Source organism: Mercurialis annua, linkage group LG3 (assembly GCF_937616625.2).
Source record: "Mercurialis annua linkage group LG3, ddMerAnnu1.2, whole genome shotgun sequence".
NCBI lineage: Eukaryota > Viridiplantae > Streptophyta > Magnoliopsida > Malpighiales > Euphorbiaceae > Mercurialis > Mercurialis annua.
The window spans coordinates 63,235,126-63,249,963 of record NC_065572.1 but is presented as its reverse complement, the minus strand read 5'-3'; the positions used below and the strand labels follow the sequence as shown (position 1 = coordinate 63,249,963).

General features: G+C 28.5%; 1 protein-coding gene across 1 annotated transcript; it reads right to left on the bottom strand.

Moving 5' to 3' along the window:
* Positions 1–304: 304 nt before the first annotated feature.
* Positions 305–6,453, bottom strand: LOC126674115 (phospholipid-transporting ATPase 10-like). Its single transcript, XM_050368496.2, has 10 exons — positions 6,434–6,453; positions 5,356–6,110; positions 3,418–4,763; positions 2,949–3,336; positions 2,772–2,860; positions 2,570–2,678; positions 1,911–2,117; positions 1,651–1,776; positions 1,252–1,542; positions 305–1,141 (listed from the first exon to the last, which is right to left on the bottom strand). Exons 2-10 carry the CDS (start codon positions 5,755–5,757, stop codon positions 539–541), a joined length of 3,561 nt encoding a protein of 1,186 aa, XP_050224453.1. The 5' UTR covers positions 5,758–6,110; positions 6,434–6,453; the 3' UTR covers positions 305–538.
* Between the last annotated feature and the right edge of the window lie 8,385 nt (positions 6,454–14,838).

Here is a 14,838-nt window from a genome sequence, read left to right as displayed (position 1 = left end):
AAACTTTTTAAACGGTAGGACCACATATATAAATTTTAAAAAAAATACTGTAGCGGGCTAATTAATTAAAAGAATTGATTAATTGATCATAATTTAGATTATTTGATAAGAATTTATAAATTTGAAGGACTCGTTGATAAACAAATTAATATTAATATTAATTGTTAATTACGGTAGGAAAATTAATATTTGCATTTAGTGTGATTTAAGGTACTGATTGACAAACAAATTAATTTTAATATTAATTGTTAATTGTTAATTATGTATAAAATCAAGAGGATTTAAGGTATAGAAAGGAAAAAAATGAGAAAACAATTTTACATTATTATTGAATTTCAAAATGTACAACAGAAAGTTGTATATAATGTGTAAGAAAAATAAAATAAAAAAGGCAGTATACATCAATATCTCACTTCTATGCTAAACACACACAGTAACTAACTTATACAAAATCAAGTATACAACAAAGAATTAATATAACTATCCTATTCCATGGAGAATGATGTGCTGATATCTCTGTGTGGTTCCGGATTGGTCGCTACGAACGTCTAACTGATGCTTTACGTGCTGTGAAACCCACCGTTGCTGTGCTTACTGATCTTTGTCGCACCATTTCACAATACTCGGGATCACTTTTACCCTCATGATTCATCCACTGTATCATTTGATGATACATAGGAAAGAACTGCATTTGAATAGCGGAAAATAGGAAATACGGGATCAGTGTCGTAAGCATCACAAATAATATGACAAGCCAGTAAGATGGCGTTGGGGCGAGGGCTTCTACGAAGATCATATAAGCGTTTCCGGATGTTACTGGACCCATGGCTCCATAGATCATGAGGAAAATGTACCATAAAGCGATAGAACCCCAAACTAAGGCATGTTGTATGCGAGTGAAATAGTTGATGAAAAGCGCCATTTGAATGTTAACAGCCCATACAACGCATGAGTACATTGTTGCACCTAAGATGTCCCTCCCAACCGTTCTGCCCTCTTCATCGAAAGCTTGATGCTCTAATGCTTTTGAGCACAAAAAGAAAATCATTATGGCGCTGTAGATACCGTTAAACATCCAGCTTATTATTCGACGCCAGCTGAAGAGTACGTTTTGTACACCTTGTTGGTACAATAGAGGAAACTGCAACAGAAGATTTCACAGTTAAAAAATCATTGCAAATATATGACTCAGAAACTCTAAACAACAAAATGGGTATATGAACGAGTTTGCATGATGAATTTGCAATATACCTTGAAGATAGATTCTTCGGATACATCCTGGTCGAGAATTCCCATAGCAACAACGGGAAATGAACTGAAGAAGACACTATACAAGGACATAAACCAATCATTGTACAAGGGTTGTCCGGAGAATGATGCAAATGCTTCATATAAGAAAAGAGTGAAGCCGAATGTGATATTTTTGTAGAAGAAGTAGCATATCATGGATGAGATTCTTCGATAACACCAATGTCCATGCAAGAGAAGCAACCGCTCTAAATACCGAAACTGAGCTATCGACACATCACTTGACATGACAGCCTAAGATAAAATCCAGAATAAGATCAGATTCATAAGCAAGAAGAAATATATCAAAGAAAACATAAATATAGAAGATTCAAATCGATTATAAACTATTCTGAAGCACACCTGCATTCCTTCAACACCACTGATTCCTATTCCGATATCTGCTTCTTGAAGCATACCCACATCATTAGCACCATCACCAATTGCCAATGTTGTTTTTCCAGTTCCTTCTTTAACTAGCTTAGTGACCTGTCAGTTTTCAATAAGATGACCACTTTTAGCAACGCTTCGACCAAACAAGAACAAATGTAGTGAACTGAGACAAGTGAGAAAACTACAGAAAGAATGAACTGGAGAAAATGACAGTAAAAATGATAACTCACCAATGCTTTCTGTTTTGGTGATGAACGGCAGCAAATTACAGATGCACAACCAACAGCAAGCTCGAGAAACAAATTCTTAATGTCATCATCCAAAGCATAAGTAAGTGATTTCCCATCAATAATCAATGCATGAGTATCAGAGCCTGTTGATCCTTGTATCAGAGCCTTCCCGTCATGTATTTGGCGTAAGATACTGTCCTTTGATGCCTAAAAAAATGAATCAGCATACCATTGTTATTATAAATAAATTGTACAACTTTTGATATATATTTAAGTCTACCGCACTGTACCACAACAATAACACCAAGAAAGACTAAATAAAAACAATGATGCTTCTAGATGAAATGCATTGCTAATCTCATTCAGTTGTTGAAACTTTATTACGCCTGGAACGGCATTTTATGCAATATTATTGTCCAATCCAAGGAAGCAATTGAAACATCTAAACCAAGTTGAACTAGACCCACTTTAATGACTTAGATCTTTCACGTATTCTTCAGAAAATCCTTTTCAAGCAACAAGCCATTTATCAAGCGGACTCTCAAGAAGTAATATCTGGACTATTTATTGTTCAAATAATAGCATGTGTCGAGTAACTGAAAATAGCAATACCCTCCCAAGAAACTCATCAAACTGGAATAATCTTAAATAATCTTTACCTTGGCAATGGCGTTTTTGTCCCCTGCCTTTTCCAATGCTTGAATATCTGGAGTCTCTAAAGTGATCAGAATTTGCTTCATTCCTTGTCTAAGCAAACTACACGCGAAACTGCAAACGTATATATTTGTATCAGAGTCTCCGCGTAAATAACAGAAACTCTAGGCATCATCTTAAAACTCTAATCAGTAAACAAATTCTTACCCAATGTTGATGGCAGTCTCCATTTTATCTCCAGTCAAAACCCAGATCTTAATTCCAGCTTGCGCGAGTTTGTCTATGCATTCAGGAACCTGGTGAATGGTAAAAAGAAAAATCATTTCAAAATCTTAAAAGATGGTTCGTTACTTAAATTTTTAAGGTCTATTTCTCCCAACTCACCCCTTTTTGGAGTTTGTCTTCAACAGCAGTAGCACCAAGAAGAACTAGATTCCTCTCCATCTTCTCTGACAAGTCATCAATCAACGCGTCCCGATCTGCACTCACTGAATTCTTTGCCTCGGTAAATTTCTGATTAAAATCTCGGTATTCATCTTCCTTTAGTTCTCGGTAAGCAAGTAACAGTGTCCTCAAGCCTGCATCTGCATACTCATTCACATGCTCCCTGGTCTTCTCTTCATACTCCTTACCATTCAGGGCGAGCCTTTCAAACATAACGCTGTCGGCACCTTTACAAAGTAATAAAAGTTTTCCCTCTTCATCTCTTACTATTGCAGACATTCGTTTTCTTGCACTGTTAAACTCTAAAACATTCAAAAGTTTATATGACCTGCATAAAGCATAACATTGATTAGATACTTTCAGAGATCTGTAATGAAACTAATATAAAGATGATAAATGAGATACTGACCTTTCAACTCGCCTTCTGGTCTCCAGATCCAACTCCCTCACTGAAATAGTTGTTTGAGTCCTGCCGCAGAATTCAAAACCAAGTTCTCTTGCTGCAATCACAAATGAAGCTTCATCCGGTGATTCAGCTTCATATGAAATCTTCCCAGTCTGTTCATCTTCTTCAGCTATAGCAGTATGACAGACTGCTAGTAAACGTAAAAACTTCTGTATAACAGAAGCATTAGGCTCATGAACCCAGTTTCCATTCATCATCCTCTCATCTTCAAAATTAAAACCTTTAACGAGTGGCGTTCTATTCTCAGAAGAATTGTGATCCCGACCATTTACTTCTTCAATCTCTGCAGTACCTTTTCTTCTATCCATAGCTCTCCCAACTTCTGTATCACCACGACCATAAGCTGTCCCAGCCACAGTACACTTGATGAACTCCATGGCATTGCATGTCAATGTTCCAGTCTTGTCAGATAGAACTGTATCCACTTGCCCAAGTTCCTCCGTCAAATTTGAGGTACGAGCATGGGCTGGTTTGTCGGTCAGCTCATAATACATATGAATATCCCTATTGATGAAAACACTCTGAAGAACTTTAACAATTTCTATGGACACATACAAGGAGATGGGAATGAAGTAGGTATATAGCAACAAAGCGGTCAAGAAATGAAGAAAACCGGCAGTTGATGCTTCCTTAGGGTCAAAGTAAACTTCAGAATCATCAGGTCTGAGGTACCACCTTTTCATCCTTCCATTTGTCAAGTCATTTTCAGTTTCAACACCAAACACAATAGATCCGACTAATGCCATTAAGAACACAAAACTCAACAATACATACACAATTAGATCCATCTTCCTTTCAGTTCTGCTTCTCTTTGAAGGAGGAGCTCTAGAATTTTGCATAACCTTTGTGTCATGTCCGGTGAATACAACTGTTCCAACTATGTACTCTGTATTTCGGAGTTTTGAATCTCTAAGGAGAAGTTGTTGAGGACTGAGGGGATATTGGTTTTCTTCATAATCAAAGGTTCCAACAAAAGCATACAAATTTGCATTTGGATCTTCACATCGGATAGTAGCTTTGAAATCCTTATAGTTTGAATCCTCACCTAAGTCAGCAGTTGCTGGCAATGCCTGTTTTACTTTCAAATTTGTCTCTCCATCGAGGTTCATGGTTTCAACATAGCAGACTGCATCCTCAAAACTAGAAGAAAGTAAAAGGAGATCTGCTGGAAAGTATTGATCCTTCTCCACCTTCACTATATCTCCTACTTTCAAATTCTTCCATTCTGTCTGCTTGAAAACACCGTCACCTTGATGCACCTTAACTTTTCTATTGTTCATCTCAACATCCTGAGTAGGCACCGCATAAAACAAAAGATAAGTTTACAAAAAGGACAAACAATAATACATGTAGGCATTCTCAAAGTTTAAAGTATGAACTCTATGAATAATATGAAATTTTTTACTACATTGGTTTTCAAGGGACTCAAGCTTAAATTGAACAGTTATACTGCACAGACCACAAAATTGATATCAAGTATAGACTAGATATTCGTAAAATCCAAAGACTTCACGAATATCTAGTCTATACTTGAGACTTCTTAGATAAAGAAAATGCAAATCAATGAATTCTATTCTATTTTGCAGAGAAGCTTGTCAAAACCTATATTTCGCATTTCGTTTATGTTTCCGAAAACGCTATTGAAACTTCAAAAGTTTATATTTACAGCATAATGAAAAAATAGAATTTCAGTATTTCTCATTTCAATATTTCCATTTCTACATAGATTATATTCCGTTTCAACATAGATTATATTCATGATCTAAGTGTCTAACATAGGACATAGCAATGAAACTCTGACTGAGTTCCTAATATATAAGCAAAAAAAGAACACTAATCACCAAATTAAGCTAAATTACAGAAACAATGAGATAAAATTACCTGCTGCTTTCTCTTCAAATCCTCAATGAGTTCCTTAACCATAGTAGCTCCAATAACAAAGATAAGAGGAATAATAGCACTCACAGCACCATAAGGTGCCAAAGGAGTAAAAGATAAGATTCCACTAATCAAGAAGTAAAAATTGGCCACTCTTCTGAACTGCTCAAACAATGACTTAGGAATGAAAGAAAAAGGAGTATACTTAGTAGTCCTCACATAATTATCAATATAATTCCGAATTCCGGCCTCAAAACTCTCTGATTCATTACAGAACACAACCCTTGAAAACCCTGGCCCTCCTATCTGAGAATGGTCATCTTTATATGATTGCTTCCCACAAGCAAATGAATAGATCTTGCTCAAACGCAACCGCCTTTTTTTACCATTACGACCAACCGCCATTTCGACTCTCTTATGTTCTTAATCCTAATCACCCCCCAAGAACACAAATTTGTAAGAATTCCTAACTTTTAGCTACTGAACTTTCTTGAAGACAAACTCTCACTTATAAATGCAGCTTGGTAATGAATACCAAGTACCAAAATTTCTCCAAAAAACTCAGAATCACTAAAAAGAACTCTACTTTGGTCCTTGAAATTAATACCCAGAATCACCAAACCAAGAATTTTCAAACAATCTTAGCACAAATACCCAAAATAATGAAAAATATGAAGAAAGTTCAGCTGAACCCAATTAATCAAACAGCTTAAAACTCCAAAACCCAGAAACAAAAAACTGAAAAGACACCAAATTTGCTGCAATATACCAAGAAAGATTAGAAATTTATCAGAAACAGACAGATTCAATAATATTAGAACTATCAAAAAATATCAATTTTTTTGTTTTGTTTTGTCTGTGTTTTTTTTACTTAAACCAATTCAAACCAAACCGTGTAATCTCTGTCTGAAACAATAAGAGCATGAACCAGAGAAGTTTGTAATTAGTTTTGAATTGGAATTGAGAAGAGTTGGTGTTGAATGTCATAATAAATAGGAGGAAAATGTGAACAAATAATCAAATTTAATTTAAAAAAATAATAATATTTTAATAATGAGAATTAAATAAAATAATCACGTACTTTGAATTTTTCTTGGAAAGGAAATGGGTAAGAAGAAGACGAAGAAGAAGAAGAAAGAAAATAAAGATGGCGCAATTGGAACGATTTGAACGTAGACTAATGATTTTAGGAACTTGAGGTTAATTTTTTTTATTGACTTAATTATTTTATCTTTTAATTAGAAAGACTATGATTAGTCCTTTTTGACAACTGAATTATAATTAATAATCCCCAACTGCTTTTTTTATATTATTAATAGTTGTTGTTTTTAGGCTTAATTCCTTAAAAAAACCCCACCTTGCATTTTTTTTTCGTTTATACCCTGACCTTGTAAAAACACCATTTGTACCCAATTTTGAGTTTTTATGTTTCATCTCTACCCAAAAGCATTAAATTGTACTCTTTTCATTTGAAAAAAAGTTTAAAACAATCCTTCATTTTTAACTTATATACTAATTAGATATTAATATTATTAATAATACAAAAACACCATCTTTTTCAAAAAATTAAAAAATAATAATAATTTTTTTAATTTTTTTAAAAAATATTTCGAGTTTTTTTTTTAATTTTTTTTAAAAATATTTCCGACAAAAAATTAAAAATAATAATAATTTTTTTTAATTTTTTATTATTTTATCAAATTAAAAAAATTAATTAATTATTTGGATGTATTTGATTATTTTTTAAGTTTAAGGATTTATTTGTATATTTTAAAATAGAAAAAAGTATGTTTTAAACTCTTTTCCAAATGGAAAAAGTACAATTTAATGCTTTTGGGTAGAGATGAAACATAAAAATCCAAAATTGGGTACAAATGGTGTTTTTACAAGGTCAGGGTATAAACGAAGAAAAAGTGCAAGGTGGGGTTTTTTTAAGGAATTAAGCCTTGTTTTTATGAGCAAGAACTTGTCAAAATACTCTGCTAATTGTATTTGTACCTCAATATTTACAATAATAGGCACTTTTTTTTTTGAGAGAGAAATATCTAAAATAAAAAAATTGTGCGAGAATTGAATATTCTTCCATTCTAGAATGCCATTTTCTACTACTTTTAGAATTAGGAAAAATAACAATTTAAGAAAGAATATTTGTTGAATTTTTTTAGGTAAGTTTAAAGTGGAAATGCTTATGGTAATAGACTAATAGTAGTTTTTAAGTTTCTTGGAAATTCTTACAACTAGGGGTTCCATTATTGTTTAGAACAAATTATTTTTATATCTCCATATAAATTATAATTTTTATTTTTATTTAAAAATTAAATGATTTGCCTTTTTTTTTAGCATTAGGTTACATTTTTATTTATCAATATTAATTCTTCACACTTTTAATTTTGTAGACATTTTCCGTCACAAAAATATTATCAATGTTAATTCATACCAAAATTATAATAATTTAAAAATTAGCGTCAGCAAAAATAAAAAATAAATAAGAACTAGATTATCCACTGGCACTAATAGTGCACGCATTTCATTTTTCTGAGTGACATATTTTTTTTAAAATTAAAAATATAGATATTTATGAGCAAATAACTCTAAATCTCATAAGTCATGATTATACTTTCATCCTCCTTATTTAAAGGTTAAAAAATATGCTTTCTCGCTTTTCTCTTTGCTAACATTTTAGTCCTTCGTTCTTTTTTGGTATCAATCAACTAAAAGTCAAACAATTTAATTAAAAAACTAAATTTTAATATAATTTTTAAATTTATTTTTAAATTTATTTTTAAATTTATTCTTAAATTTACTTTTGACACAAATATAAATAAAAATATATTTTTATAAAGTTTAATGGTTTAATAAATGCAATGTTTTTTACTCTATTAACGTTTAAATTCTTTTTTTTTTAATATTTTCTTAACTTTTTTTATTTCCTTAAAGAATACGATGTGAATTCAAATAAAAGAAATCTATTTTAATCCTCTAATTTTCTACTGTTATATAATGCATTCTTATTCTTTATTTTTATCGATTAAATTCTAACATTTTTTAGTTAACTCAACTTATCGAACTATTAAAAACTAAGTCGGTAATTTTTATTATTTATTATAAATAATCTTTTTAATTTAAACTACAATTATAAAATAAAGTTTATTAAGTCATTTTGTGATCAATGTCATACTTTATAAATTTAAAACTAAAATTAAACTTAGTTTATCTAATTTTTAAAGAAATTAATAAAATTTGGAAATATAATTTTCAATACTTCTCTTATTATTTAATATTATATATGTATAATATTATAAAAATCATAAATAAAAATGAAACTAAATTAAAAAGTAAATATTTTAAAATTATTATTTAAATAATTCATTAAAAATCAAATTTTTAAACTTTTAAATGACTGAATATGATATTTGTTTAAATATAAATTTCAAATATTATTTACTTAATATGTATTCAAATGTTACATGTTTAGTATAAAATTTTTAAAAGTATAATTAAACAACTAATGATTATAAAAAAAAATCAACTGAACTTCATATTTAAAAAAATAATACATGGCCTAAATTTTAATAAAGGAAAAGTATGAAACAAATAAAAATTTATATTAATTGTATTAACAATGCGTGAAGTACATATATGTTATTTTCGTGGATGGGAAACATGTGGGTATAAAATGAAAATTATAAAGACTCAATGTTGATAAGTAAAAGTATAAAAACTTAATGTCAAAAATTAATAAATATAAGGACTCAAATATATATTTGCCTAATAGTTTACGTTAGTACACTTTACAACTGATTTTCTTACAGTACCATATCATTAAATTGTCTTATATATATACTTTTTGTATTTTCCTCCTAATTCATTCACTGTTCATAAGTTTTAGATTTGTCTACTACTTTTTCCGTCCCACAAAGATATACAGTCGACCCTTTAATAATTAATATTCTATAAATTAATAATTCTAATAATTAATAGAAAATTGAGAGAACCAACTTTGTTCCACGTCGGATAATTAATAATTCTATTATTTAATAATTAATAAAATTAAAATATATTTTATATGAATATTAATTATTAGAGAGATTTTTTTAAAAAAATATATAACAATTGATGATTTATTTGAGGCAATACTAACCTTAATCCATAAAGTGGAAGTTAAAATACCATCAAATTATGACTTTTTTATTCTTTTGACAAATTTTAAAAGAAGTTATTAGATAAACAAATTAAAATAAGTAAAGTATTTCTAGTATAAAAAATATTAAAAATTATTTTACTTTATGAATACAACTTTTTAATAATTATTTTTTAGTTTGATATCAATTGATATTTTTTAAATTGAATATAAAATTATTTCTTTTAAATTGAGTGATTATAAAGTGTATTTAGTTAGTTTTTTTTATAATATAATATTAATATTAGGTCTATTAATGTAGATGCTTTAAAATATCTTTTATAAATTTTTTTTATATAAATTAATTAAATTAATAATTCTAATAATTAATAAATTTTTAATCCACCATGTGTATTAATTATCAGAGGGTCGACTGTACCTAATTGAGTTATGCGGAAATTAAGAAATAGAAGTTAAATTAGTTATTATAAGTTACTATCTTCCTATAATATCCTTCCATTAATTATCTAAATGTTTTAGATAATTTTAATTATATGTTTTGAAAACATCAATTGCTTATTAAGATTACAAATAAATTTTAAAAAACTAAATTTGTTACTAATTTTTATATTGAAAATTATTAAATGATAATTCGGAGAAGATAATTTGAATGGTTGAATCATTAAGAATAAATTTAATATCTCAACTAAACTAAATAGAACTTGACCTATATTTTGGAACGCCCAAAATAACAATTTGGACTATTTTTGTGGGACGGAAGGAGCATTACAACCTTGAAAAAAAAATATTTGGTTTTTATATTTATTCGTTTTTTGATATTATGTTTTAATATTTTTATTTATCTAATTTTTGTTCTTTTAAATTTTAAAAATATTAGGTGTATTTGTTCCAAAAATAAAATGCTTGTATTCCTCGCGCATCCATTGATACTGGACTAAGCTTTTTTTCATTTACTTAAATTTTATTAAAAAAAAAACTAGTCTCTATAAATATTTTGGCAAAATTAAGTTCCTCAATTATAATCTTTTCGTTGAATGGATACCGTTAATATTTTTTATAATGTAGGCATCCAATATCTATAAATTAAAAGTGGAGGGATTTGATTTTGATATAAAAATTATAGAGATCTAATATCAAACAAAACAAGTGCAGGGACCTAAAATATATTATGCTTTACATAGTAAAACTTATCATAATGTCCTTATACTTTACGTATTTTATTTATTTAGTTCTTCGTATTTTATTTTAACTTTCTGGTCTTTTGTAACTAAAAAACGCGGTAAAAAGTTCTTAACTGGAACATGGCATGCTGCTAAACACCTTGCTCGATGAGCAAAGGGCGATTCTGACAGAGGTTTATCAGTCTGTTTTTTCTGTTTGAGGTTAAACACTAATCAAAAGAAAAAATTTATTTCCAAAGTGATTAGAAGACTTCATTGCTAGAAGAAAAAAAATTATTACTAAATAATTACTTCTATACAAAGGCAATGGTGATTTAATCATCGGCTTTCAACATGTTCTTTTTTATAAATTTCAGCTTTCAAGTTGAATAGTTTAATTTAGTGGAAGTTTAAGTCAATAAAGAATAATTGTTCAAAAATACTACTATTAAATTTTATTTCTTGAATATTTTATTTATCAATTTAAAGCCTAATGTCCAAAATATATCCACTTTTTTTATCTCCTTTTCAATTACACCTTAACGTTATAAAATCGATAATTGTTTCAAATGTACAACTTTGAAGTTTAATAGTACCTTCAATTTTTAATGGCTTAATTGCACCAAAAGTCACCAACTTTCGCGTGTTTTTGGTATTTAACATAATCGTTTTTTCTTGGCATAAAAAATCATCAACTTTCATTTTTTGGCATATTCGTCCACATGACTTTTTCTTTGAAAAATTAAGCGCAAAACGACGCCGTCTTAACGTAAAACGGCGCCATTTTACATTCAAAACGGCGCTGTTTCACAACTCGTGGACTAATATGCCAAAAAATGAAAGTTGGTGATTTTTTATGCCAAAAAAAAAGATTATGTTAAATACCAAAAACACGCGAAATTTGGTGATTTTTTATGCAATTAAGCCATTTTTAATTTGGACGATTTTCTTATTAAAGGGATGAAATTATTCAAAAATACTAAATATCGGGAATAATTAAATTATTTTTCACTCAAAAAGTTTCATAAATCCTTCATCTTTAAAATCTAATTTAAAATCTTAATCAATTAAATTAAAATAATTTTTTTAAACATAAAATTAATTTTTTTTCAATTTATTAAACAAAATAAGATAATTTAAAAATTGTTATATTCATCTAACCCTATTGCCTTCCGACCCGCCACATCCTTCTAGCAAACATCCCCGAGACTCGTGAGAAAGATGAATTGGATTCGGTTCGTCTTCCATGGACGAACCAGCCGTCTGTTTTTTAAAATAAAATATTTTAGATTATTTAATCCAAAAATTAAATTAAACCAAATTAAATTTTATCTTGGTGCGATTTTTAACTTTAAAAATAACCGGACGGTTTAGACATTGATAATTTTGCACCATACCGAAAAGCCAAATGTAAAGCCCTACACATGTGTTATGCATATAACAAATGTATATAGCAACCAACCAATGGGAGTTGGTCCAAGTGGTAACCGGCTTGGTATCGCTTAAGCAAGGTCTCGGGTTCGAGTCCTTGTGAATGCAGAAAATTCCCACTGGCAGACTCACCTACCATGCCAGGTGCGCGACGCGGGTCGGATCCGGATTAGTTAGGGCGAAGTCTTGGAAACCGGATGGGCTTAAAAAAAATGTATATAGCAACCAGCGTGGGGTTTGACATTTCAACAGCTTGAAATGCAAAAACAAAGAGAAAATACTTAGGAAAATTTAATACAGAACACACATTTGAGTTGAAGTCAACAAACACTAAAAAAGTCACGCCAGACTTCACTTTAAAACAAAAATGTCGTATATAATAGTATGTAATTGGTTCAACATAACCACCTATCATATTCATTTTATTTTATTTTTATTTTTCTTGAGAGGCTTATTATTTCTTATTTGTTCTAGAATGCAGCTTCTTGTTTGATTTATTTAATTTAATCATTGGATATTCGGTTAAATTTCATGATTTCAAATTGGATTCATTATTAGTGGCTTGTTCATTAATTTTTTTTATTATTTATATAATTTCAATATCATTTTTTTTATTTTTTCAACTATAGTCAAATTTATTTATTTTTCAATTGCAAAATACTTATGAAATTAAGCATAATTAACGAAATTATAATGTTTAACCATAAACAAAAGATCAGAAAAAATTTAATTTTTATAATAAGTATGTCTAATTAGCTACAACTAATCAAATGTTATAATTTGAACAGTAAACTATTAGGTCGTGAGTTTAAATTTTTCCAAAAGCGTTTTTCTTTTTCAATTATTAAAAAAAAGCTAAAAACCACCTCCGAAAAAAACAAAAATTATGGAAGAACTAAAAAAAATTGAATTTGGGAGATTGGCCGGGAGGGTGATTTTTGGCTAAAAATAGCTAAAAACCACCTCCTAAATGAGAGAAAAAAAGATTTATTATTGTGTATAAGATTTCTTAAAAAAAAGAGACGGGTATCATTGTATTTTTTTCACAAGAGCTGGTTTGGACCTTTTACTTCTAATAAAACATTATCATTGTATTTATTTTTTCACAAGAGCTAAAATTCTCCCTCTCATGTGATAAAACAAAAAAAAGGACTTATCATTATACACATTGTTGGCTTAACATTAAACTAAACCAAATTTTACAGAAGTTATTTGGCAATAAAAATATTTGTTTAAAATTTAAATAATATGTGATTTTTTTTATTAAAGAAACTAATTTGATAACTAAATACTGAATTTGAATTAGTTAACCTTATAAACTGTGGTAGATATAGCTACAAAGAAACATTTGACGTGTGTTCAACATATTTCATATATATATATATATATTCATTCGGTTTTACAAATATCCAGAGATTTAATCAAAATTAAATTAAATTAAAGAATAGTTTAATTTGATTTAACTAATTCCATTTATTCAGTTAATTCAGTTTAAATTAAAAAAAGTGCTTACCCCTAACAACGGGGCAATTTAAAGAAAATTAAGCATCAATCTCAATCAAAATTTGAGGATTGCAAATTAAATGAATACAATTCAAACATAAAATAATTATTATAATGGTGGCTCGTCAACTAGTATTTACGTGTTCACCCAACTGCTAGTATTTATCTAAATTTATTGACCTTTTTTTATTTTTCAGATTTGTGATATAACTTTGTTCTAGAAGTACTTCTCAGCTGATCCAATTTTTCATTTTAAAGCTACAATTAATCATGATATAGCTTTACTGAATAAACTATAGTATAATTTAAAATATAAACTATAAATTAATCAAAGATTCTTTTGCGAATCACTAGTCCAAAGATTTGTTTGCAAGTCTAGTTGATGTACACATAAATATTCTCACACCAAATTCACTAATTAAATTAATTTGTGTATCTTCAGTTATTAAATTTCAGTTTGCAGTTTTATAATTTTTATATAATTTATGAAATCTTTATAAAATTGCATAATAAAATTCAGATGCATGCAACATAAAATTAACATTATCGAGTATCGAGTATTTAGATCGACTAGTTTAATAAAGAAATTAAATTACATCCTAAATATATGGTATAACTGCTTTTAAAATTTATTCGAGAGTTTTACAGTTTATATTATCACACTAGTTTAAATATAAATTAATTGAAATCTAATATAGTGATTAGATACCAAAATAATGAAGAAAAAAAAAAGATTATTATTGTTATTAAATTATTATACAAAATTCATATAAACTACTAAAGATAAAAATATCAATACTAGAATGAAAGCAACATTCAAAAAAGATTGATATCACATAAACAGCTCTACAATGTTGAAAATTTTCAATTGTCAAACTAAATTTTTTTTTTATTGCAGATAGCTTTTCAACTCCATCCATCGATAAAATTGCTTTAAATCATAATCTTCTAGAAATTTATGACAATACATTCTTATTTACATAATATATGTAATTCTATGATGGAGGCTTATAATGGTATATTACTCTCCAATTATTATACATATTATATTGACAATTCCATCTTTAAATTTTATTATTTTTCTTAGAATACAGTACTTAAATGTCATTTTTAGTCCATCTATTCTAGATATATGTTGCTGTAGAGATTGACATTTTGGGTTGATTTGTAATTTGTTGACATCTTGTTGCATAATATTAATTAGAGTGTAACATAGTGAAAAGATTTTCGCCGTGTATTTGGAAATTCAAG

Bases quoted from the DNA above. Each gene is read 5' to 3' on its own strand.
- LOC126674115 (XM_050368496.2), bottom strand. From the start codon at position 5,757: ATGGCGGTTGGTCGTAATGGTAAAAAAAGGCGGTTGCGTTTGAGCAAG. The intron at 3,337-3,417 runs GTCAGTATCTCA...TGCTTTATGCAG, and splicing joins ACCAGAAGGCGAGTTGAAAG to GTCATATAAACTTTTGAATG. The intron at 1,777-1,910 runs GTGAGTTATCAT...GAAAACTGACAG, and splicing joins CACCAAAACAGAAAGCATTG to GTCACTAAGCTAGTTAAAGA.